This window comes from Geotrypetes seraphini, chromosome 3 (genome assembly GCF_902459505.1).
Source record: "Geotrypetes seraphini chromosome 3, aGeoSer1.1, whole genome shotgun sequence".
NCBI lineage: Eukaryota > Metazoa > Chordata > Amphibia > Gymnophiona > Dermophiidae > Geotrypetes > Geotrypetes seraphini.
The window spans coordinates 285,395,668-285,419,979 of record NC_047086.1 but is presented as its reverse complement, the minus strand read 5'-3'; the positions used below and the strand labels follow the sequence as shown (position 1 = coordinate 285,419,979).

At 43.4% G+C, this 24,312-nt stretch overlaps 1 protein-coding gene across 2 annotated transcripts in view; it reads left to right on the top strand.

Moving 5' to 3' along the window:
• CNST (consortin, connexin sorting protein) overlaps window positions 1-24,312 on the top strand; it is a 169,352-nt gene that overhangs the window by 2,035 nt on the left and 143,005 nt on the right. For both annotated transcript variants that reach the window (XM_033937047.1, XM_033937046.1), the window contains exon 2: window positions 13,518-13,962. In XM_033937047.1, coding sequence (XP_033792938.1) covers window positions 13,569-13,962 — 394 coding nt within the window. In that variant the 5' untranslated portion in view covers window positions 13,518-13,568. The remainder of the gene's footprint in view (window positions 1-13,517; window positions 13,963-24,312) is intronic.

Genomic DNA, 24,312 nt, shown 5'->3' with positions numbered 1-24,312 from the left:
ACGATGGCTCTCAAAAAAAAAAAAAAAAAAGAGAGGCAGGAGGGTGCCCACTCCCTCCTGCCTCAGAAACCCAGACCCCTCATACACTCCTGATCCCCCCTCCCTGTGAAGATCGTCAGTAGTCAGCTTATTGTCTTCTCGTTTGCATTGCACAGAGCTCCTGCAACATTTCAGAGAGTTTCGAGCATCATTCTTTGACCTCACTTGGCATATGCCAAAGCCTACCTGGAAGATGTTATAATCTTTTCCAAGAATTGGGACCAACATGTACAACACCTTGTCACTGCCTTTACTATCACAGCTAACCCCAAAAAGTGTTCATAGGGCCAGAAAGGGATTCGATTCCTGTAGTTTCGCATAGGGAATGGATGGGCTAAACCAGTACCCGCCAAAGTAGAAGCGGTCCAAGCCATACCACGCCCCACCAAGAAAAGCAGCTCAGACACTTTCTAGGTATAATCGGTTACTACCGAAAATTCATACCTAATTTCGCAGAAAAGGCCGCTTGCTTAACGGACTTATTATGGAACATAAGCAATGCCTCTGCTGGGTCAGACCTGAGGTCCATCGTGCCCAACAGCCCGCTCACGCGGCAGCCCCAACAGGTCCAGGACCTGTGCAGTGATCCTCTATTTATATCCTTCTATCCCCCTTTCCAGCAGGAAATTGTCCAATCCTTTCTTAAACCCCAATACCGTACTCTGCCCTATTACGGTATTGGGGTTTAAGAAAGCTCATCCAAATAAACTGGACTGGAATAACATTACTGAACAAGCCTTTAACCAACTTAGAGTCCCTATGCCAAGAACCAGTCCTCAAAAATATTGATTTAAACCAAGAATTTGTCCTGCAAATAAGATGCCTGTGGAATAGGACTAGGAGCAGTACTAAGCCAAGGAACAGAAGACAAACACCCCATCCTTTACCTAAGCAGGAAACTGTCTCAAGCAGAGCAACACTACTCGACCATTGAGAAAGTGTGTCTTGGCGTCAAAAGGGCAATAGAAGCATTACAGTATTATCTAATAATAAGAGAGTTTACACTGGTAATGGACCACGCACCCCTGCACTGGCTCCAACAAATGAAGAATTCCAATCCTCTACTTATGTGTTGGTATTTGATGCTACAAATCTACTGATTCAAAGTTGAACACCGAACAGGGATAACACATGACAATGCTGACTGTTTCTCCTGAGAAGTTGTCCCAGTAGGTCCCTTAGCTCAACCGTAGCCGCTTGAGCTGAGGGGGGAGATATGTGACGGGTTATACATTCTGTCACCAAGCTCTCCCAATAAGGGAAAGCCTAAAAAAGAGCAATATGCATTGAGAGGGGCCTAAGGCCCTGATTGGCTCAAAATGGGTTTTGAGCCAATCAGGGCCTTAGGTTCCCCCCCCACTTCATCCCAGATGAAGAGAGACTGAACAAATTGCAGCTCTACACTCTTGAGGAACGTAGGGAGAGGGGAGACATGATCGAAACATTTAAGTACCTCACGGGACGTGTCGAAGTGGAAGATGATATTTTCTTTCTCAAGGGACCCTCGGCCACAAGAGGGCACCCGCTCAAACTCAGGGGCGGAAAATTTCATGGCGACACCAGAAAGTATTTCTTCACAGAGAGAGTGGTTGATCATTGGAACAAGCTTCCAGTGCAGGTGATTGAGGCAGACAGCGTGCCAGATTTTAAGAATAAATGGGATACCCATGTGGGATCCCTACGAGGGTCAAGATAAGGAAATTGGGTCATTAGGGCATAGACAGGGGGTGGGTAAGCAGAGTGGGCAGACTTGATGGGCTGTAGCCCTTTTCTGCCATCATCTTCTATGTTTCTATGTTATGTTTCTTTCTGTAGAGGCAGCCGTATTTGGCTGGAGGGAGTGGGCTTCTGCTGATTTTTCATTGGAAGATATAGGAGTGTCTGGTGATGTCGGGGGAGGGGTGTAGGGCTGGAGGACAATGGCTTTCTATAGAGATGAGTTGGTCGGATCAGTGGGTGAGACGGAGGGAGGGAGAGAGAATTCGTGGATCTACCTCCCTCCATGCTCAGCTGATCCTGACAAGGAATCCCCAATCAGCTGAGCCAGCAGGAAACCGGCTTAGCTGATCGGAATTCCCCTGCCATGATCAGTTGATGGTAAGCCATTCAGACAGGCTGGACAGTACTGGTTTTTTTTAAAGCTCTTTGGGTGGTGGGAGGGGGTCGGTAACCACTGGAGAACAAGGGAGGGGTCATTCCTTAATCTCTCTAGTGGTCATCTTATCAGTTTGAGCACCTTTTTGATACTTATGCATGATTGAAACAGGTCTATCTCCATATGTCTAAAACATTTCTGGATGTTTCCTTAAAGGTTTGATTATTCCTGCAGAGCGTCCAGGTCCTAAGCCCACCCACAATATACCTCTAATACACCCCCTTAAGATTTAAATGCACTGGAGACAAAACAACCAGAAAGACATCTGGAAAGTTAGTTTGGAGGATGCTCACTTGGACGTTTTGACTAGTAAGATGTCCAAGACAGTACCAGTTTATGTTTTATTCTGGGCGTCTATCTTTTTTGAAAACAAGTCTGAAAGTACCTTGGGCTTCTATGGTACCTTGTGTGTCTAAGTGCTTTGAAAATGAGCCCCTTAGTCTAATCAGAATGTTTATTCAAATAATAATAATAATCTTTATTTATATATTGCAACAACAATTTATATATTGCAACAGAGCAGTTTATAATAACAGCTAACCAATATAACATTGAGAATGTAGACGTAAAAAACACTAAAACATTTAATTATGCAAAAATAATAAGATTCAACACAGGAAAAATGGTCTAGTATTTCTGTCCAAAACCACACTGCTTGAAATGCCAACAATTTCTCTCTGTATCGTTAATTTGACTGACCACGAATAGATGAATAGGCAAAATGAATGATTAATACCACAAGTAGTCCGCATGTGACACGCTAACATAAATTGCTCAATCAAGGAAGATAGGGCAAGCCCATGCAAATCCTTATAGAGCGCACAAGCAAATTTAAACAGTACTCGAGCTCATATAGTAACTAATGTAATTACAAATACAGTGGTACCTCGGTTTACGAGTGCACCAGTTTGCGAGTGTTTTGCAAGACAAGCAAAACATTCACAAAATCGGCGCCTCGTAAACTGAGCTTACCTCGCTTTGCGAGTGGCGCCCCCCCAAGATCCGGCACCCCCCCCCCCCCCCGCTCTCGTCGTATACCCCCCTGCCGCAATCTGAAATCCCCCAGACCCACCCTAACACACTGCTTACTTCCATCTGGCCACCGGCACCGGCATGTCCTGTGCATTGGTGCCCAAAGATCTGCCTCCTCTTCTTTGCTGGGCCTTGAGCATCTGCACATGCTCATGGCCTGCGAGTTTACGCTTTCTCTGAGATTCTCGGAGAGAGCGTGAACTCGCAGGCCTTGAGCATGCGCCGATGCTCAAGGCCCAGCAAAGAAGAGGAGGCAGATCTTCGGGCACCAGCACCAACGCACAGGACATGCTGGCCAGATGGAAGTAAGAAGTGTGTTCGGGTGAGTCTGGGGGATTTCAGATCACGGGGAGGGGGGGGTGCCGGATCACAGGGGGAGGGTGCCAGATCACGGGGGGGCCTTCGGGGGGAGCAATGCCAGTTCTCGGGGGGTAGAGCAGCGCCGCTGGCCCTCGGGGGTGGGGGGGGTGGGAACGTATCAAGCGAGTTTCCCTTAGTTCCTATGGGGAAACTCGCTTTCATATACGAATATTTTGGTTTACGAGCATGCTTCTGGAACGAATTATGCTCGTAAACCAAGGTACCACTGTAATAGTCTGTTACTTGATCATACTTCTTCCATGAGAAGATCAACTGAACTGCTATTTGCAGTCACCTCAGTAATTACTGAGGGCAACCCAGATAAATGAGATTACAATAATCAAGAGTTCTAAGTACCAATGCTTGAACAATCAGTTTAAATTGTTGTTCCAAAAAATAGCCCTGAAGTGCACGCAGTTTCTGCAATATAAGAAAAACTTTTCTTAAATTCCATGTTCATATGTGGTTGCAACAATAGCCCCACATTCAAGTGCACCCCCCCAAATTCTTATCATAGGAGCAAAAGGATGAAAAACTTGGCAGACCACAAGTCCCATCTCAATATCGATAGGCGATCAGGTGGCCACAAATAATTAGTTTTGTTGGAATTCAGTTTTAATTGATGCTGTAACATCCAGTTCTCCACCAATTGTATAAGAACTTCAGCTATGGAAGAGATGGACAAAACCATAGAGGAAAAGGTAATATCATCTGCATAGCTAAAACTTTTAAACCCATTCTATGTCAACACATAGCCTGCTCTAAACTATTCAATGGACTGACAGCAAAAAATTTCCAGTGCATACAACAGGTACAAAGCGCAGCAATTAGACTCCTAAAAAACCTTCATGCTCAAAACCATGTCTTTGAAGCACAATCAGCAGCGCATTGGCTACCTATCACCAAACGCTGTATCTTCAAGGGCTTAGTAACAGCATACAAGTCCTTACACAACTTGGCGCCCAGCTGCATATCAGCCTAACTTCCTCTATACACCCCCAAACAGATCACTCCGCTCCCAGGAGGAAACACACCTGCAAATACCACCCAGGCACGTCCTCCAACTCTAAACCTCCAGATCTCAATCTTACTCCCACTTCATACTTAGCTATTGAAACCAACTACCCCCCCCCCAACACACACACACACATCAGATCCCTTAATGGGCCCCTGAACTTTAGGAAAACAATAAAAACCTACCTCTTCCTATAAATACCACCTATATAAGTTAACTGAAGAGAACAATTATATGTTAACTTAAAATGATGAGACTGTATACTGATTTTGATCCTCTGTATATGTCTAATAAAGATGACATAAGACTGCTGTACACATGTAAATTCTAAATTTGTTTGTCTATGTATTGTGTATGTTAACTTAAAATGATCAGATTAAATGCTAACTTTACCCTCTGTCAAACCAACACGATCTAAAACTACTGTACACATGTAAATTCTCAATCTGTTTGTTTACGCATTATCCACATTAACTCTGTAACCCATTAAGAGTTCAGGGAGGACGGGATCTAAAATGAACCAAATAAATAAATAGAATAACATCAGGAAAACATTAAAGAGGGGGAGAGAAGTGAACCTTGTGGATTTTTCCACTTCTTAGACATTTGATTGCACATAAGTACCTGGTAAAACTGAGACTGTAAAAATTCACGGAACCAATACAAAACTTTTCCAGATAACCCTAAATTGTCCAACATCCCTACAGCAGATAACACAGAGAAGGATGTAAACACGTGTTATTGGTTATTCAGTTACACCTATCTGCCAGATATTCCGTGCTATAGACCTGGCTAGGAATGACTTGCCAGTTAAATAGTATTTGGTGGGCTAAGCCCGAATATTCGGCGGGAGATAGCCAGCATCTCCATTGAATATTAGTGCTTATTGGCTAAAACTTAGCATGCTATACTGCGCTGACCAGCCAAGTTTAGCAACCAAATCGAGCCATGCAGCACTTAAATCGACTTAGCCGGCTAAGTTTGAGCCAGCAAAACATAGATCAGATATTCAATGCTAGTCACTGGAAATGGCCCAGCATTGAATATCCAGACTCAACACCAATTGAAGGAGCTAGCCAGCCTCCTTCCTGTGGTCTAAATTTTGTCCCTTCTATGTTTAAAGATATTTCCATTCTGGATAAGTTTTTCGGTATTATGTGCTTGTCGTTAGTGTTTGAAGATGTAAACTTGTGTTATTATGTTACTTTTTTAATCTGAGTTCAACAGTAAGAAAACTTTGGGCTAGGTCCAACTTTGAAGGGAAGCCTAATGGTTAGAGCTGAGAAGCCAAGTTCAAATCTACCTATGGCTCATTGTAATCTTGAGCAAGTCACTTAACCCTCCATTGCCTCAGGCACAAACTTAGATTGGACTCTGAATGTAAATCACCTTGAGCTACTACTGGAGAAGGCATGAGCTGTGAAGCCAAATGGTTTTGGAAAACTGAGCGGTACCTTTATAAAGATTTAGGCTCCACTAATCTCATATGTGTAGGGTTGCCATATGGCTCCAGAAAAAGGAGGACAGATTGAGACATCTGGGTTTTACTTGCAATGGAAGTAAAACCAAGATATCGCAATCCATCCTCCTTTTTCTAGAGCAGTGGTGTCAAAATCCCTATTTGAGGGCCACAATCCAGTCGGGTTTTCAGGATTTCCCCAATGAATATGCATGAGATCTATTAGCATACAATGAAAGCAGTGCATGCAAATAAATCTCTTGCATATTCATTGTAGAAATCCTGAAAACCCGACTGGATTGTGGCCCTCGAGGAGGGACTTTGACATCCCTGTTCTAGAGCCATATGGTAACTCTACAATCTGTGAGAATTTCATGGTCCATGTCTAGAGCCAGGGCAAAGCTCAAATACTCTGAATGTTGGAACTCCCTACCCACCCTCTACCTTTCTTTTCTTCTCCAGTGTACTTCAACACCTTTTTGATGGATTTATGAACTACTAAGGAACCAATTTACATTAACAGATGAACAGACATATTGGTGCTGGAGCAAGGAGAATGCCTTTGCCTCTGTGTAGAGAATGACACTAACAAAATTCATCACGTTCCCGTCTCCGCAGATAACCACAGGAAACCATCTCCATGTCATTCTTTAAGGAAAGAGGGAAGAAGCAGGGTATGAATGGGCACAGCCACTGACCCTCAAGCCTTACATTGAAGAATGATGGTGTAGAAGGACTGATGTTGAGATAGACACTAACTGCCTCTTTTACAAAGCCGTGCTAGCAGCTGCCGCACGGCAACAGCCCCGAAGCCCTTTGTAAAAGAGGCCATAAAGAATGACACAGGATTGTTTCCCACGGTTGTCCGCGGGGACGAGAACAGTGAAGAATTTTGTCACCATATCATTCTCTACCTCTGTGCTTCCCAACCCCCTCTGAATATCCCACTTTATTCCAGCCTAGCAGACCACGGGTGGGCGTGAAATCTTTCCAGGTCTGCTGGTTTCTGCTGATTTGGGGTTCTGAACTGTGTATAATACTGCCTAGAAGGCCTCCTCATTATGCACATGGAGGCCGCAGGATCAGACTGGAGTATGAAAATAGACCAGGTGCCTGCATTAGTTGCTTGGTCTCATTTACCAGTGGGTTCTTTAGCAGGATGTGCTTTCTTGATTGCCAAATGAAACCGGCCAAAGTCCTGTATTAACAGAAAATTTGGGTGTTGCCTTTTTCTCTCAGTCTTTTAGAAGCACTAGAGGGGAAGTTATGTTTATACAAGGCGTTTTCATGGCAGTTTTTCCTGGCCCATGGCTCAGGTATTTTGTTCAGGAGCAGTGTTTTATGGGTTTAGCCATTCTCAGCCCTATGGACAGTGACAACCAATGGAAACTGGTTACGTTTCACTTTCTTGGAATTCAAGAGATTGCTTTAATGGTGCAAACCTTGTTTGTTTTTTAAGACTTCAGGATTTTTTTCTGTTTATCAGGGCTCTAGGTACATTTTATTTTCCTTTCTCTCTCATTTAGCATTATCCCAGGGAGGTTCCTGTATGCATCTTAGTTGGAAGTATTAATGAGTTAAGTGATATTTCCTCTGGCCAGACCTCCTTTCTCACTCCATTAAAAAAAAAACCAAACAACCACCTTGTGAGATTTCTATTGCTGCAGTAGCTCTTACTATAGAGCAGGGGTGTCCAACCTTTTGGCTTCCCTGGGCTGCATTGGCCAAAAAAATTTTTCTGGGGCTGCGCAAACACTGCAGCAAGACAGAGGAGGGGGCTGGCAAGACAGTAAACACCCGGGGGCAGCAGAGGAAAACACTGCATCACCCTCAACCAGGGCAGCACAAAATACTTCACTGGGCCGCATGCGGCCCTCGGGCTGCAGGTTGGACACCCCTGCTCTACAGATTTCTTCAGGCTTTTCATATGCCTAACTGGGAACTTCAGTTTATAGTAATTTACCACCTTCCTCTTCTCCCATTGTATCTGGTCATTTGAACAGTATTGCAGTGAGTGTAAAGCTTTTGCTAGTCTACTGTTACTACATGATTCCAGCAGCTTCTCCGGTTTATTTTAAAAAAAAAAGTGTCACATTTTTCTGGCTTTACTACTAGAGCAGAATTGGAAATTGGTCTCCTTGCTGTGGTAGAAGTTGGAATTTTCAGCCCTTCTTATTCAGGCATGGGGCTATAACATCTAATGTTTTAGGAATTCTAGTAGAGTTGGACAATACTTATACTTCTGCTTAAAGGTAGCGAGGGGGTATGGGGGAGCATCCAGTGGCAGGAAGGAATGGGCCTCCCTCCTACCTTTTTTGGGAGGAGGGGAGGAAGGGAGAGGATAAGGGGGGCTCCGTTGGCAAGAGAGAGTGGGCTTCCCTCCTGCCAATTTTCTTTTGGTGGAGAGGGGGTCAGCTCGGCAGGAAGAAGTGGGCATTCCTCCTGCCAGTTTTCTTTTGTGGAGGGGTGAGGTTGGCATGGCAGAGGGAAGTAGGCATTCCTCCTGCCGTTTTCACTGCCAAGGGTGGGGGTTGCTTTGCGATGCCGGTTTGTGGGGAGGGCCGTCATTAGCAATGAGGGAGGTGCTTTATTTCTTTTTTTTAATGGGGCAAATATTATGCACGCACAGCATCTGTGCCCATTAAAAAAAAAGCTTCCTGTCCCAAACAGCTGAGTGGCAGGAGGTTGCTCTTGGGGCTTCCCCTGCCTCTCAGCTGTTTGTGCTTTCCTTACTGGCTCTGCGCATATGTGAGAGTCTCTCTCACAGTGATCAATTGGAGGCTGAGTCGAGAATTACGACGAACATCCGCATGCAAACTTTTTAGTGCATCAATAGCTCTTTTTAAAGCCCAAAAATCGAACTGGTGAACACCTACACAGACGTACCGATCCTCTTAGTACATCTAGGCCACGGTGAGGACAACACTAAGGATCTGATTTTAGTAAGGTTCCCCCCCCCTTGGACATAACCTGATTTTATAATGGGACTGAGATGTCTATGTGAGAAGCCTATTTTAAGCACCTGTTTTATGAAGGCAAGATGTTTTACATTTCAACTTTATTTAATATACCACAAATAAAAATCAATTACCTAAGTAAAATAGGGAAAAGGAAAGCACCACATATAAGTGTCTAGTTTAGAATATTTAGTATAAAAACAATTTTAAAAAACTAAAATCAAAATACAAATGTAAGATAATTAATGATACTAAGATACAATAGGAGGGGAGGAGGCAAGAGTAAAGATAATACAGTGATAAAAATCTGCTCACAGTAGGTCACTTCCCAAGCTGCGGAAAAATTCAAATATACTTTAAGACTGAACAGGGAACACTTTTTTAAAAAGATAGGTCTTAAGTGCTGCCTTGAATCTTAAAAAAGATCATTTCAAGCTTAATTCAAGCTGTGTTAGCGGTTTAACGCACATAATAGTGCGCGCTAAACTTCTGGCCGCGCTAGACGCTAACGCTAACCGGACGGAATTCATCCGAGAGTCCTAAAAGAACTGAAATTTGAAATCGGGGAACTATTGCAAAAACTTGCCAACCTGTCAATCAAAACAGGACAGATACCGAATGACTGGAAGATAGCGAACGTCATGCCGATATTTAAAAAAGGATCGAGAGGAGTGCCAGGCAACTACAGACCTGTAAGTCTCACGTCAGTCCCTGGAAAGATAATAATAATAATAATAATTTTATTCTTATATACCGCCATACCCGGAGAGTTCTAGGCGGTTTACATCAGTTACAGTAGTATCTGCGTTGACCATCCCTTCTGCTTTTTTGGTAAATAGGGGGATGCTAGCAATTGGTCTAAAATTAGCAGGGGAGTTTGATGGTTGAGGGGCTGATCAAAGATAGCATAGTCTGGCACCTAGACACACACGACCTGATGAGAGCCAGTCAACATGGCTTCAGGAAAGGGAAATCATGTTTGACGAACCTACTTCAATTTTTTGAGACAATGAACAGACAAATTGATAGTGGAGAATCGGTGGATATTGTATACTTGGACTTTCAGAAACCGTTTGACAAGGTTCCACATGTAAGACTTCTCAGGAAATTACAAGGCCATGGAATAGAGGGAGATATACTAAGATGGATAGGCAAATGGCTAGAGAACAGAAAACAGAGAGTGGGCATAAATGGGAAGTTCTCAGAATGGGAAAAAGTGACTAGCGGTATACTCCAGGGCTCAGTACTTGGACCAATCTTATTTTATATTTTCATAAATGACCTGGAAGAAGGAACATCTAGTGAAATCATCAAGTTTGCAGACAACACAAAGCTATGCCGGGCAATCAGATCGCAGAAGGACAGCGAGAAACTCCAGAGCGACTTGAATCAATTGGAGAAGTGGGCAGATAAATGGCAGATGAATTTTAATGTGGAAAAATGCAAAGTGATGCATTTAGGCAGAAAAAATAAAGATCACAAGTATAGTATGTCAGGTGTCTGGGAAAGACCGAACAGGAAAAGGACCTGGGTGTACTGATAGATAGGACCCTGAAACCGTCGGCGCAGTGTGCGGCAGCAGAGAAGAAAGCAAATAGAATGCTAGGCTTGATAAAGAAGAGAATTACAAGTAGATCAGAGAAAGTTATAATACCGCTCTACAGAGCCATGGTCAAACCGCACCTGGAATACTGCATCCAGCATTGGTCTCCATACCTAAAGAAGGATATAAAACTGCTAGAGAGGGTGCAGAGACGAGCAACAAAGCTAGTGAAAGGTATGGAGAACCTGGACTACGAGGAACGACTTAGGAGACTGGGGTTGTTCTCCCTTGAGAAGAGGAGACTGCGAAAGGATTCAAAATACTGAAAGGATTCGACAAAATGGAGCAGGGAAAGCAGTTATTTACAATGTCCAGTGTGACACAGACAAGAGGACATAGACTGAAGCTGAGGGTGGACAGGTCCAGGACGAATATCAGGAAGTTCTGTTTCACGCAGCGAGTGGTGGACACCTGGAATGCTCTCCCAGAGGAAGTAATTGCAGAATCCACCGTTCTAGGATTTAAGGGTAAACTAGATGCACATCTCCCTTGAGAAGCATACAGTGATATGTGGACTAAAACTATGCCAGGGTATACCTGGCGGGGCCTCCGCGTGTGTGAATCACAGGACTTGATGGACCCAGGGTCTGATCCGGAGATGGCAATTCTTATGTTCTTAGCAGCAAGTGGAGGTAGAGAAGACCGAAGACTGCCAGTAACATCACCAGCATAAGCTAAGGTGCTTTCTGGAGCAATCCAGCATTTTTCTCTACCTTCTGCAGGGGATAGACTGGAGGTGGATTAAGGTGCCTATTGAGTCCACTAACTTCAGCAAGAATCATCTGGTGCTCAGGGTCTCTACTAAGGCACAGGCCTAAACAGCAACTTTGTTGTTGTTTCATTTCTTTGCTAAGCACTACAGATTGGACATGCTGGCCAGGCAGACTTATCATTCAGGGGACTTTGTCTTCCCCCGCTCAATAGATCTGCTTCAGTATATCTCATTGACTCAGAACAGTGAAGCTGACACTAACCCCCTTTTCTACGAAACTGCGCTAGTAGTTTTTAGCTCAGTGAGCCACACTGAATGGCCCGTGCTGCTCCTAACGCTCATAGAGTTCTTATGAGCGTCGGGAGCAGCGCGGACCATTCAGCGCAGCTCTCTGCGCTACAAACTGCTAGCACAGTTTAATAGAAGAGGGGGAAAGAAAGGAGAAATGACGTCTTACTTGGTCATTTTCTTTTCTTTAGTCAATAACACTGTTCTGAAGCCCTGCCCTTGAAAGACCTTGGCCTGGGGTTCTAGGTGTGCTCTGTGCTTTCTTTTCATTTTGTGATTGGCATGGGTTCCTGTGATATGGTTTTATCCTGATATATGCAGGATAGCGAGTGCCACTCTTTGGTGTTTTGCTCAGTTGATTATGATTGCAGATGCAGTGGCTGATGGGGCATGGGCTGCATTTCAAAGGGGTTTTCTGCTTGGGCAGATGCATACTGGTTTGTTCTAGAGAGCACTGTAGCTTATGCTGGTGATTTCACTGGCAGAATTCAGTTTTTTCTACCTTTACCTGCTAATTTATTTATTTATTTTTAATTATTTCTATTCTGCATATCCTACAATTCTATGCGGATTACAACTTATTCAGGTACTCAGGCATTTTTCCCTAGCTGTCCCGGTGTAGGGATGGAGATCTGATAAGTTCTGATCCAGGGCATCAGAGCACAGGCAAGGTCAGCACACAGGCAGTTCTGAACCAGGCCAGGTCAGCACACTGATCTAGGCCCTGTGTACGGATCTAGGCCCTGTGTAAGGCTTGGAAGCCCTGTGTAGAAGTATAAATCCTTTCTCTTTCTCTCTTGTCACGTAGACAAAGCAAGGAAAAAGGTTTTCACCTTGAGACCAAATGCTGAGGCATTCCCCCCTACCTTTTTGTCACAAGACTCTTGTCACGTATTAACCTGACACAGGTTTACCCTTATCTCATCTCTTATCTTGTTTAAGCATCCATTATATGGGCAACAATCAGACTTTGCCTACGTGCAAAGCAGGCCCTGAGTTTAAGGCTAATCAAGAAAGCTTAAGGAGCATGCATTATAACCTTTGGACTGTCAAATGCTATAGTAAGATGTCAGATATATTAGAAGTGTACACATTGGGAATCTTTATTGTAATCTTTATTGTAACTGTATTCGGATGTCACGTGAGATAGTAACTTTGAGAATCACATGAAATATGTAAACAAGGAATTACCTTGCTATAATCCTCACTGTATATGCATGATAAAATAGTAACCTTGTAAAGCATTAGCCTTGTAATTAAGGGAGGCAAGATTCTCAATAAAAAGGTGAGAGATCATCCATTAGGGAGTGCCTCCATCCCGACTCTAAGGCTGCGTGTATGTGTTTCTTGTGTGACATCCCTACATCCCGGTGGACTCCCACTCTATCTAATGTGCCTGGAGCACTGGGAGATTAGATCACACTTTTACCCCCTGTTTTACTAAGGTTCGCTAAGCGTTTTATCGCATGCTAAATCTACGTGCGCGCTAAACACTAACATGTCCATAGACTAACATGCACGTGTTAGCATTTAGCGCGTGGTTAGCGCTCACTAAAAAGCATAGCACACCTTAGTAAAAGGAGCCCTAAGTGACTTGTCCAGAGTCACAAGGAGCAGTGTGGCATTTGAACTCACAACCTCAGCGTGCTGGGGCTGTAGCTCTAACCACTGCACCACACACTCCCACAATAGGAAGGAACAGTGTTGCTTACTAAAGAAAATAAAATTATCATTGTTGTTCGGCAACAGTCTGTGTATTCTTTAGTTTAGTACACCCCAATTCTTTTTTTCAATCTGTATTTTATAAAGAATTTGTATGGGAATGTTTATATTCTGCCAGTGCGGATATCACTTTGTTTTAACATTTGTAACCTTTCCATCTTTGCTTTTTTTTTAGGCTTGAGCAGAGTTTTCACATTAGTTGGACTTTTCAACAAGGGCTGCTCTAATGGATGACAGAGATATGAAACCAAATGAAATGCAGGTGCAGTCAGAAGAGGGGCCGGACTCAGTTGGCGACATGGAAAGCCTGGCAACCTCTGTAGCCTCCACCTCGGATGAAAACAAGAACCACTTGGATGGTAAGAAGAGTGAGCCTTCAGCCAACAATGACTGTGTGACAGGAACTTCAGACGACAGCATTAATAACAATGAGCGTTGCAACAGCCAAGGTGGCTCACCAGGATCTGGGAGTATCTCTCAGGAACCACAGGACAACAAAAATTCTGAAAGTCTTTTCTCTGATAATCAGGGAGACTGCGAGCCAGTACAAACAAAAGACAAACATGGTCCTGGAAAGAGTAGTTCTAAAAGCAAAAAAGGCATAAAAGCAAATTCCACAGGTATTGTATGTTTTTCCTTCTCAAAAAAAGTATTAAAAATTTTGTTTTGTAAAGAGATATTTTTGCTTATGTTATAGAGGGATCACACTACAGAAGCTAAAGTATGGGACAGGCTTCCTCCTGCATCTGTGTTAATGCTGCTCAAATTTAGAAAGGACCACACCTAGCTGTGATTTTGTTCACAGGTTGACAGTTAACTGTTTTTATGCTTTATATTTGGCCTAGGTCAGGGGTGTCAAACTCAATCACATAAGGGGCCAAAATCTAAAACATAGGCTAAATCGTGGGCCAAATTTTTTTATTAAGATACTTAGGGGTCCTTTTATTATGGTACTAGTGTTTAAGCCTGTTACATTAATGTAGTGGTTCCCAAAGCTGTCCTGGGGGACCCCCAGCCAGTCAGGTTTTCAAGATATCCCTAATGAATATGCATGAGAGAGATTTGCATACCTGTCACTTCCATTATATGCAAATCTCTCTCATGCATATTCATTAGGGATATCTTGAAAACCTGACTGGCTGGGGGTCCCCCATGACAGGTTTGGGAACCACTGCATTAATGGGTGCTAGAATAGATGTGTAAACTTTTAGCACAATGGGCGCTGAGGCCTTTCTTTCTTTCTCTTTCTTTCTTTGCTTCCTGCTCCCCTTGTCCAGCAGAAGCCCTTCTCCCTTCCTTTTTCCTCCCCCCTATCCAGCACTACCCCTTCCCTGCTCCCTCCTGTCCAGCAGTAGCCCTTCTCCCTTCCTTTTTCCTCCACCCTGTCCAGCAGCACCCCTTCCCTGCTTCCCCTGTCCAGCAGTAGCCCTTCTACCTTCCTTTTACCTCCCCCTGTCCAGAAGTCCCCCTTCCCTGTTCCCCCTGTCCAGCAATAGCCCTTCTCCCTTTCTTTTACCTGCCCCCTGTCCAGTAGTATCCATTTTCCCTTTCCTGCTCCCCCTGTCCAGCATCCGCTAGCCTGGGCAGCCTCGTGGCTTTTGCTAAGCCGGGCCGCCTCGCATTATCAAAGTGGACCGGCCTAGGAAAGGCTGCTTGATGAAACCGTAGCTGCTGCCATTGCTGGTCTGGGGGTGAGAAGAAGAGGCATCCCGGCAGTGTAGGGAGAAGGTAGGAAGTCAGCCGGTGTCAGAGATCAGGGCAGAAGGCAAGAAATCAGCTGAGGCAGGCATGGGTGATTGGCAGCAAGCAAATTATTGTACTGCGCAAGCTCGGCATGGTAGCACAAAGCACGTATGCATGGAGGCACGGAGATTAAAGTGCGCATGCACGCTAAGGGTTTTATTATGATAGATGCTAACTGATTTACCGTGCGCTAAAGATTAGCACACACTAAATGCACACCTTAATAAAAGGACCCCTTAGTCTTAGTAGAAGTATAGGGTTACAACCTCTCCATCCCCACGCTGGCTCTGTGATGTAAACAAAATAAAGAAAAAAAGACTTCTCTTCTCTCTTTTAGGTCCTAGTTCACGCTTGCTGTCTAACACCAGCTCTGGCAGGATACACATTTCAAATCTGACATATTGTTATCACAAAACAGAAAATAATATTATTTTTTCTACCTTTTGTTGTCTGGTCATTATTCAATTCATGTTGGTCCCAGGTTCTGGTTGTCTTCTGATAACTCGCTTGCCAGGTTCTCCTGCCCATTTGTCGTTTCCTTCTTTCTTTGTGCTAACCATCCATCTTCCATCTCTGTCCTCCCCTTCCATTTCCCTTCCCTCCCCCGGAGGTCTGGCATCTTTCCTTTTTTTTCACCTCCACCATCCCCCGATCCACCATCTCTCCTTTTCTTAACTACCCTTTCATCCAGCATCTCTCCCTCCTTCCTCACCACCCCAGGCTCCACCATCTCTCCCTTTCTCTTCCCAACTACCCTCCTATCCAGTATCTCTATCCTCCATCACTTGTGTCCAACTTATCTCCCTCCCTCAATCCCATTGTCCACCATCTCTCTCCCTCTCCTCTGATTTTAGACCCATTATTTTTTCTCCTCCCCCCACCCTCAGTCTGGAATATGCACACTCTTTGGACCCCTTCTTCCCTCCTTCCGTGTACTTCTACATCGGGCCCCCCCCCCCCCCCCGAAAGCCTGCATGTTTTCCCCCTTCTTTCTAGCATCCTCCGGCTTCCCGATCTCACCTTTAAAGCAGCCTCAAATGGATTGCCAGTTGGCTGTAGCGATCCTAGCAGGCTGCTGTCGGCCTCCGCAGCACGTTCCGCCTGCCGTGGTCCCGCCCCTCCTCTGACGTATGGAACCATGGCAGTGTGCTACGGAGGCTACGGCAGCCTGCTAGGATCGCTACAACCAACTGGCAATCCTCTGCAGGCTGCTTTGAAGGTGTGACTGGGAAGCTGGGAGAGAGATGGTGGACAATGAGATGGAGGTAGGGAAGGAACAGGGTATTTTCTCGCGAGCCAAATTTATTTACCCTGCGGGCAAAATTTGGCCCATGGGCCTGAGTTTGACACCCATGGCCTAGGTAAAGACTTTATATAGATAGGTACAGTGATCCTCCATTCCTAAACAGCAGTTCAAGCAGGTATTCGAGACATAGGGAGAGATATGGTAACATGCAGATGTCTGTGGTGAAAGTTGAACTTGAACTCTGTTCATCTGCTTGTTAACCTATTTCTTTAACTAGGCCATACCGTTTTAAAAATAGGTGTGATTTCAGCCAGGATATCTTTGTAAAGGTAGTCAGAAACTTAACTGATTAAAATTAATCGAATAGGAGACAGCAGTTTCATTCATACATTCTATGAGAGAGTAACCTGCAGTGATTTGTTTTCATGCACAAGTACTGGTCAGCTTGTAGTAAAGTAGGGAAATGATATTGCAGTGATATGAAATTTATATATTAGAAACTACTGTAATTTGAGAACTGTATTGCTCTTACTTGTAATTTGAGAGCATACTGTATACATAGAACTCACATTCGGTAATATCAATGCGCTCTTTTATTCTAGATTGTGCATCAGTCTTTTATAAAGTTCACAGTATAGACCAGACATGGGCAACTCCGGTCCTCGAGGGCCAGAATCCATTCGGATTTTCAGGATTTCCCCAATGAATATACATGAGATCTGTTTGCGTGCACTGCTTCTAATGCATATTCATTGGGGAAATCCTGAAAATCTGATTGGATTCTGGCCCTCAAGGACCAGAGTTGCCTATGTCTGGTATAGACCAATATCTAGACTCTTTTACCCTATTTTAGTAAGAATTTATATCATCCTTGTCCTTTAAATACAAAATGGGAAACATCTTGATGCTACTTTCTCTTTTTTGTGCACAGTTTGGATAAGCATAAAAAGCTGGTGATCATAATTTCTTTATACACGTTCTCACAAAGGTCCTGTATCTCGGAAGATATTTAACTAAATCTGTATTGATTTGGGAAACTAATCATGCCAGACTTGTTGAGAAGTCTTTGTTAAAATGACTCTCCTAGTTGTCAGCCTATGCTTGCATTCCTGGGACTAGAGGGTAATAATCTCCTGTGGGTCTGGCAGCTCTGACAATCCACAGTGGGCCTTATTGGTTCATATTTACATAGGGTTACCATACTTCCAGGAAAACCTGGACATGTCCTCTTTTTAGAGGACTGTCCGGGTGTCTGGATGGGTTTTTTAAATGGTGGAGTCTGTCCGGGTTTGGCAGGACTGGCTTACAAAGAATCCGGTGGCTCTCTCCCTCTTATCTCGTCGGTTGTGCAATTCTATTTTTTTTTTTTTTCGGACTGCTGACAGCTTAGTGATGTGAGCCTGCTGTAGTCGGCCTGTCCCGGAAGCTGCCTCTCTGCAGGTCTTGTCTCTGCCGGATCAGGAAGTTGCTGCAGAGAGGCGGCTTCTGGGGCAGGCCAACAGCAGCAGGCTCACGTCGCTGAGCTGCTCGTGGCCAGAAGAAAATAGAATTGCAGCGCCGAAGGGGAGAGATACCAGATTCTATATAAGCCAGCCCTGCCAAACCTGGACAGACTCCACAATAAAAAAACCCATCCAGACACCCTGGCAGTCCTCTCAAAAGAGGACATGTCTAGATTTTCCTGAAAGTATGGTAACCCTATGTACATGTTCATTGTGGATATCCTGAAAACCTGACCTGCCTGTGGCTCTTGAGGACCGGAATTGCCTACCCCTATTCTGGATGGTGACTTCATCAACACCTTTAGCGCTTCTATAGAGTAGGCTTACTCTTAGTTACCTTTGGAACTTCCGTTCACTGATGCTGCAGTTCACTACTCTAGGTTTTTTTATTTGTTCCCCTCTAACTGGGGCACTGCTTCGCTACATCCCATTAATTCTGGAATGGTCTGACATAGGCATAATGGAAGGAAAAATTATGTTTCTTACCTGATAATTTTCTTTCCTTTAGTCATGCCAGACCAGTCCAGAAGTCCTCCATACCTGGTTTTCTTTAAGTGTTTTTGATAGTTTCTGCTTTTCATTTCCTTCACATAGATGCCTCGCATCTCCTGACTAGGTGAAATATCTTTAGGTGAGTTAAGTATGAGCCTCATTCTATAATGTTAACAGTATAGCTTCTGTGGCATGTTAGCTTTCATCTTTTCCAACTGTCAGCTATATTTGTTATGAGCACCATGGCTTGGCTATTCAAAATACTGAATATTCCAGACTGCATGATACACTTAAAGGGCGAAGTTCTTGGGACTATTTTTCTCTGTCTCCATCATAACCCATTCATTCTAGATGGACATAACCCATTCATTCTAGACTGGTCTGGTAAGACTAAAGGAAAGAAAATTATCAGGTAAGAAACATAATTTTTCCATTCAGATAGCAGCTAAATATCACCACTATCCATAGAGCCAGTGGTGGTCACAGCTATCCATGTACCCTGTACCATGTATAGTCAGCACTGCTTACTATCTAGATAATGGCACTGAAAATATAGAATCAATTAAAGTTCTGGGGCTAGTGTTCTGGCTTTCTCTTGATTCTCCATTTTTATCTGTCATCTGCATTGCTCCTACTGTCATCATCCTAGGCCTCACTTGTGCTGCACTTTGAAAGATGGTTGTTTTGTGGTCTTTAATTATTTTTAATAGGAACAACTATGCACTAGAGATTACTTAAGCCTGAGATTGCCAAGCTTATAACACATGGGACCTTTGGAGTTGAACCCAGGTCTCCGTAGGTTTGTTAATTTTTTGCTGTGTCAAAAGTTGTTTGCATGAGGAGACGTAAGAAAGTAACACCCTGAAGACCAGACAGAATTGATACTTTTCTTGATGTACTGCCTGTTCTCTCTGACAGCTACCAGCAAGCACACAGAACATATTTTCAAAATCCTTAGCCAAATTTAAAAAATAATGAAGGAATCTTCACTCTTTCATAATACTGTGTTTCTAACTATAGCCTGTCAAAACACTTTAAAAGAATCTGCATAATTTTGAAAATACTGTAGTGCAATTCACTAGCATGCCCCACCCTTTCAAAAGGGGAACAAGCAATAAGAACATAAGAATTGCTGCTGCTGGGTCAGACCAGCAGTCCGCTCATGTGGTGGCCCTCTGGTCAAAGACTAGCGCCCTAACTAAGACTAGCCCTACCTGCGTACGTTCCGGTTCATTATGACCCTGTCTAACTTTGTCTTGAATCCCTGGAGGGTGTTTTCCCCTATGACAGACTCCGGAAGAGCATTCCAGTTTTCTACCACTCTCTGGGTGAAGAAGAACTTCCTTATGTTCATACGGAATCTATCCCCTTTCAACTTTAGAGAGTGCCCTCTCGTTCTCCCTACCTTGGAGAGGGTGAACAACCTGTCCTTATCTACTAAGTCTATTCCCTTCAGTACCACTATTCCCATAATACATGGGTAGTGACACAGCCTTATCCTGGTAAACCTAGAGAAGCTGATCTAATCCTAGTTTTGCCCAAAGCATGGGTGGAGTTGTGGTTCTGATTTCACTAGGTGGGACAAAACTAGGGCTGGATTGGCATTTCTGGGTTTACCTGGATGAGACACCAACCCCAGATATAGGAAATGTTTATTCTTGGCCTTGGAGTTTCCTTGTGCTCATGAATCTTTCAACTCAAATAGGGAAGGGGTTTGGGGGTTTAGCTCATGCCCTTTTCAATCTCAACTCAAGGCGAGTTACATTTGGGTATGTTCCTGTCCCTATAGAGCTTACATTCTAAATTTATACCTGAGGCAGTGCCAGGATAAGAAAGCAATTTTATAAGCAGGCTGTATCTAGGTACCTGGATCCTGAAGTTATTGTGAAAAGTGTGTGGCTTGTCAAGTTAAATGAAGAATTAAAAAAAAAAAAAAAAAAATGCATAGAAATATTCAGCTCAGTGTGTCATAACTACCATAAAAACAAATAAAATGTTAGGAATTATTTCAGAAGGAATGAAGAGCAAAACTAAAAATATCATTATGCCTCTGTATAGGTCCATGGTGTATGACTGCACCTCGAGCACTATTTGCAGTTCTGGTTACTTCATCTCAAAAAGCATTGTGGAACTAGAAAAGCGTCTGAATGTTATTATTCATCCCATCCATAAAAGAATTTTACAATACACGAAAAGTAAATTTTGCAGTAACTGCCCCAACCCTCTGGAACTCCATACCACTGTACCTCCGCAACGAGCCACGAATTGATAAATTTAAGACAGGACTAAAAACCTTCCTCTTCCGCGATGCATTTGATATCATATAGAGTCTCACTTATTCCCTCTTATGCAAACTTTAAATAGCTCTGATATTATGACCCCCCTTCATGTTTTATCCTAACCCCACTGTCACCTTTTTCTATCTCCAATATGTAACTTTTAACCTTCCCTCCCTACCTCCCTCACTTTCCAGTTTGTCTTGTAATGTTATTTATGTTCACACAATACTATTAAATTAATTATATATACACTTTTTTGTTATTTTTTTCTTTTCTATCCTGTAATCTTATTGTAAACCAGCTAGATATTAATTTGATGGTTGGTATATCAAAATCAATAAACTTGAACTTGAACTTAATGTCTCTGTATCGCTCAATGGTGCAATCTCACCTTGAGTAATGCGTTCAGTTCTGGTCTCCTTTTCTCAAAAAATATATAGCGGCACTAGAAAAAGTTTAAAGAAGAGCGACCAAGATGGTAAAGGGGATGGAACTCCTCTCGTATAAGGAAAGACTAAAGAGGTTAGGGCTCTTCAGCTTGGAAAAGAGACTGCTGAGGGGAGATATGATTGAAATCTACAAAATACTGAGTGATGTAGAACAGGTACAAGTGGGTCGATTTTTTTTTACTGAATCAAGATTTACAAAGACTAGGGGACACTCAATGAAGTTACAGAGTAATACTTTTAAAATCAATAGGAGGAAATATTTTTTCACTCAGAGAATAGTTAAACTCTGGAATGTGTTGTCAAAGGATGTGGTAAGAGCAGTTAATGTAGTTGATTTTTTAAAAGGTTTGGTCAAGTTCCTGGAGGAAAAGTCCAAAGTCTGCTGTTGGCATGGAATGCTGCTACTGTTTGGGTTTTTGCCAGGTATTTGTGACTTGGATTGGCCTCTGCGAAGACGGGATACTGGGCTAGATGGACCATTGGTCTGACCCAGTAAGGCTATTCTTATGAGGTTCCTCCTCCAGGGAACCTGCTGAGAGGGAGAGCGCTGAGGTGCTTCCTGGTCTAGAGGTATGGCTTAGCAGCTGCATCTAGACTGCATGATTTTCCTCCTCAAAGAAATGTAACAAAAATTCAGTCTCTTGGCGGTGGGCCAGCTACAAGAAGAATAGGAGAGACCTAGAAGGAGTCGGGGAGCTGAGCTAAGGGTCCCGGGATATGGAGAGAACTGATTAGGAAGGAATTCACTGAGCTGAAAGTAAGGCCCATAGAAACTGGAAAAAAAAGAAAGGAAAAATTTGTTGGTGTGGGAGTTGCCTTAAGCATGAAAACAAAGAAGGCAAACCTTGGTAAATGTTTTTTTTTCTTGCAGAAATACCCAGAAGGCAAGCTGGGAGGGATAGGTTTTAGCAAAGTTTTGGTTTGCTAGTTTATGTTCCACCGTTTCAAGTTAACTACTGTTGTATTGATTGTATGTTTTTTCTTTATTTTTTGTATTTTTTCTAAACTCACAATAAAAAATTTGAACTTAAAAAAAAAAAGAAGAGTAATTGCCTTATGAAATGTAAAGGAAGAAATTCTGTTTAGCTTACTTGTTGACTGAAATGAGTCCAGAAAAGAAATGGAGAGGGGGGACAGGGATGTTAACGCAAAGCTTGGTGAATGTAGACTTTTGCCTTCTTTGGAATACTACAGTTAAATAAGCTAATGAGTGCGGGAGTTCTGTTGACTCACTATTTCTGAAGAGAGGCTTGGTGAATGCAGAAAGTGGTTACTCCTAGGAATGTTGTAGTTTAATGGTGAGAGGAGGAAGGGAGAAATAATTCCTCCTTAGTATCCTGAGTTCTTAAGGGAGAGAGCATGTGCAGGCAGGGCTGAAAACCTGGCATGGAATTTTGAAAGTGGGTGTGACACTTGGCAACATGTATAAGTTGTAATGAAATGTTGCTTAACTTGTTCTAAAGCAGAATAGTGATCTTTAATTCTTTATAATATCTGGAGCCTGTGAAGTTTAACAGTAACCCCAGGGAAGAGAGCTTTATTTTATTGTTCATTTGCGTAGAAGGAATCTGTAAGGCTGGGGTGTTTGAAAATCTGCTTCAGTAGTAATTCTGAGAGCTTCAGTAGTAATTCTGAGAGTTATTGGCTTATTTTCAGGTAGATTCCTTTGAAGGGTAAAATCTGGTTTGAACCAGGGGGGAGGGGGGGCACGGAGGACTAGTTGATGAGAATAGCAGAGCACAGGCAGGATTCCCTCTAGTCCAGGGATCTCAAAGTCCCTCCTTGAGGGCCGCAATCCAGTCGGGTTTTCAGGATTTCCCCAATGAATATGCATTGAAAGCAGTGCATGTACATAGATCTCATGCATATTCATTGAGGAAATCCTGAAAACCCGACTGGATTCCCTCAAGGAGGGACTTTGAGATCCCTGCTCTAGTCTGTAGATACCCTAGGGCAGGTGGAGGCAATTCCGGTCCTCGAGAGCTAGAACCAGGTCAGGTTTTCAGGATATCCACAATAAATATGCATGAGATAGATTTGCATCTCAAGGAGGCAGTGCACGCAAATCCATCTCATACATATTCACTGTGGATATCCTGAAAACCGAGGACCGGAATTGCCTACCCCTGCCCTAGGGTATCTGCAGACTAGAACAGGGATCTCAACGTCCCTCTTTGAGGGTCGCAATCTAGTCGGGTTTTCAGGATTTCCTGTCACTTTGCGAGGATATTATTCCTTTTGTGTCTCATTGCATCAGCACTGTAATCCCCGCTCCTGATGAAGACATCGAAACGGAGCTCTGTCGAGCGGTGATACAAACTGTTGAGTGGCGACATGAATTTGTAACGGGACTCAGCTAAGTACACTTTATTGATGGACAGAACTTTTCAGTGAACTTTTTGTATGTGAGCACATTGCACTTTCCCGGTTTTTGATGTAGATTTTTGCATTCGAGAGTTTATTAAGGGCTCCTTTTACAGAGGTACACTAGCAGTTTTAGTGCATGTGTGCTAGCCGCTACCGCCTCCTTTTAAGCAGGTGGTAATTTTTTGCCTAGCATGCGCTAATCTTTGTGCTTGCGCAGCTTTGTAAAAGGAGCCCCAAGTCTTTACATTTCACAAGATTGGACTACATGATGTATGGGGCAGTTCTTATTCAGACTTATTGTCTGGTGCTGGTCATCTATGAGTTACTGCCCGGGCCCAAATTTCACTCTCACAAAGTGAGTTGTGTCCATGCTGATGTCCATTATACTGATTTTTTTCAGTACAGTAAAACCTTGGATTGCAAGTACAGTAACTTGGTTTGCAAGTGTTTTGCAAGACAAGCAAAACATTTGATTACATTTTAACTTGATATACAAGTAATGTCTTGCAATACAAGTACTTATAGTATACACCTATCACATCTGAGACGATGGTTCTTCTCTCTCTGACGTTGCAAGAGTGTAGTGGCTGTTCTAAACGAGCAAAGTCTTGCAATACGAGTACATAACAGTATCCACATGTCACATCATCACAACTGAGCCAATGGTTCTTAAGAACATAAGAACATAAGAAGTTGCCTCCACTGGGTCAGACCGAGGTCCATCCTGCCCAGCGGTCCGCTCCCGCGGCGGCCCATCAGGTCCGTGACCTGTGAAGTGGTTTCTGCCTATTTCTATAAACTACCTCTAGTTTCTGCCTATTTCTATAAACTACCTCTAGTTATATCTGTACCCCTCTATCTCCTTATCCTCCAGGAACCTATCCAAACCCTC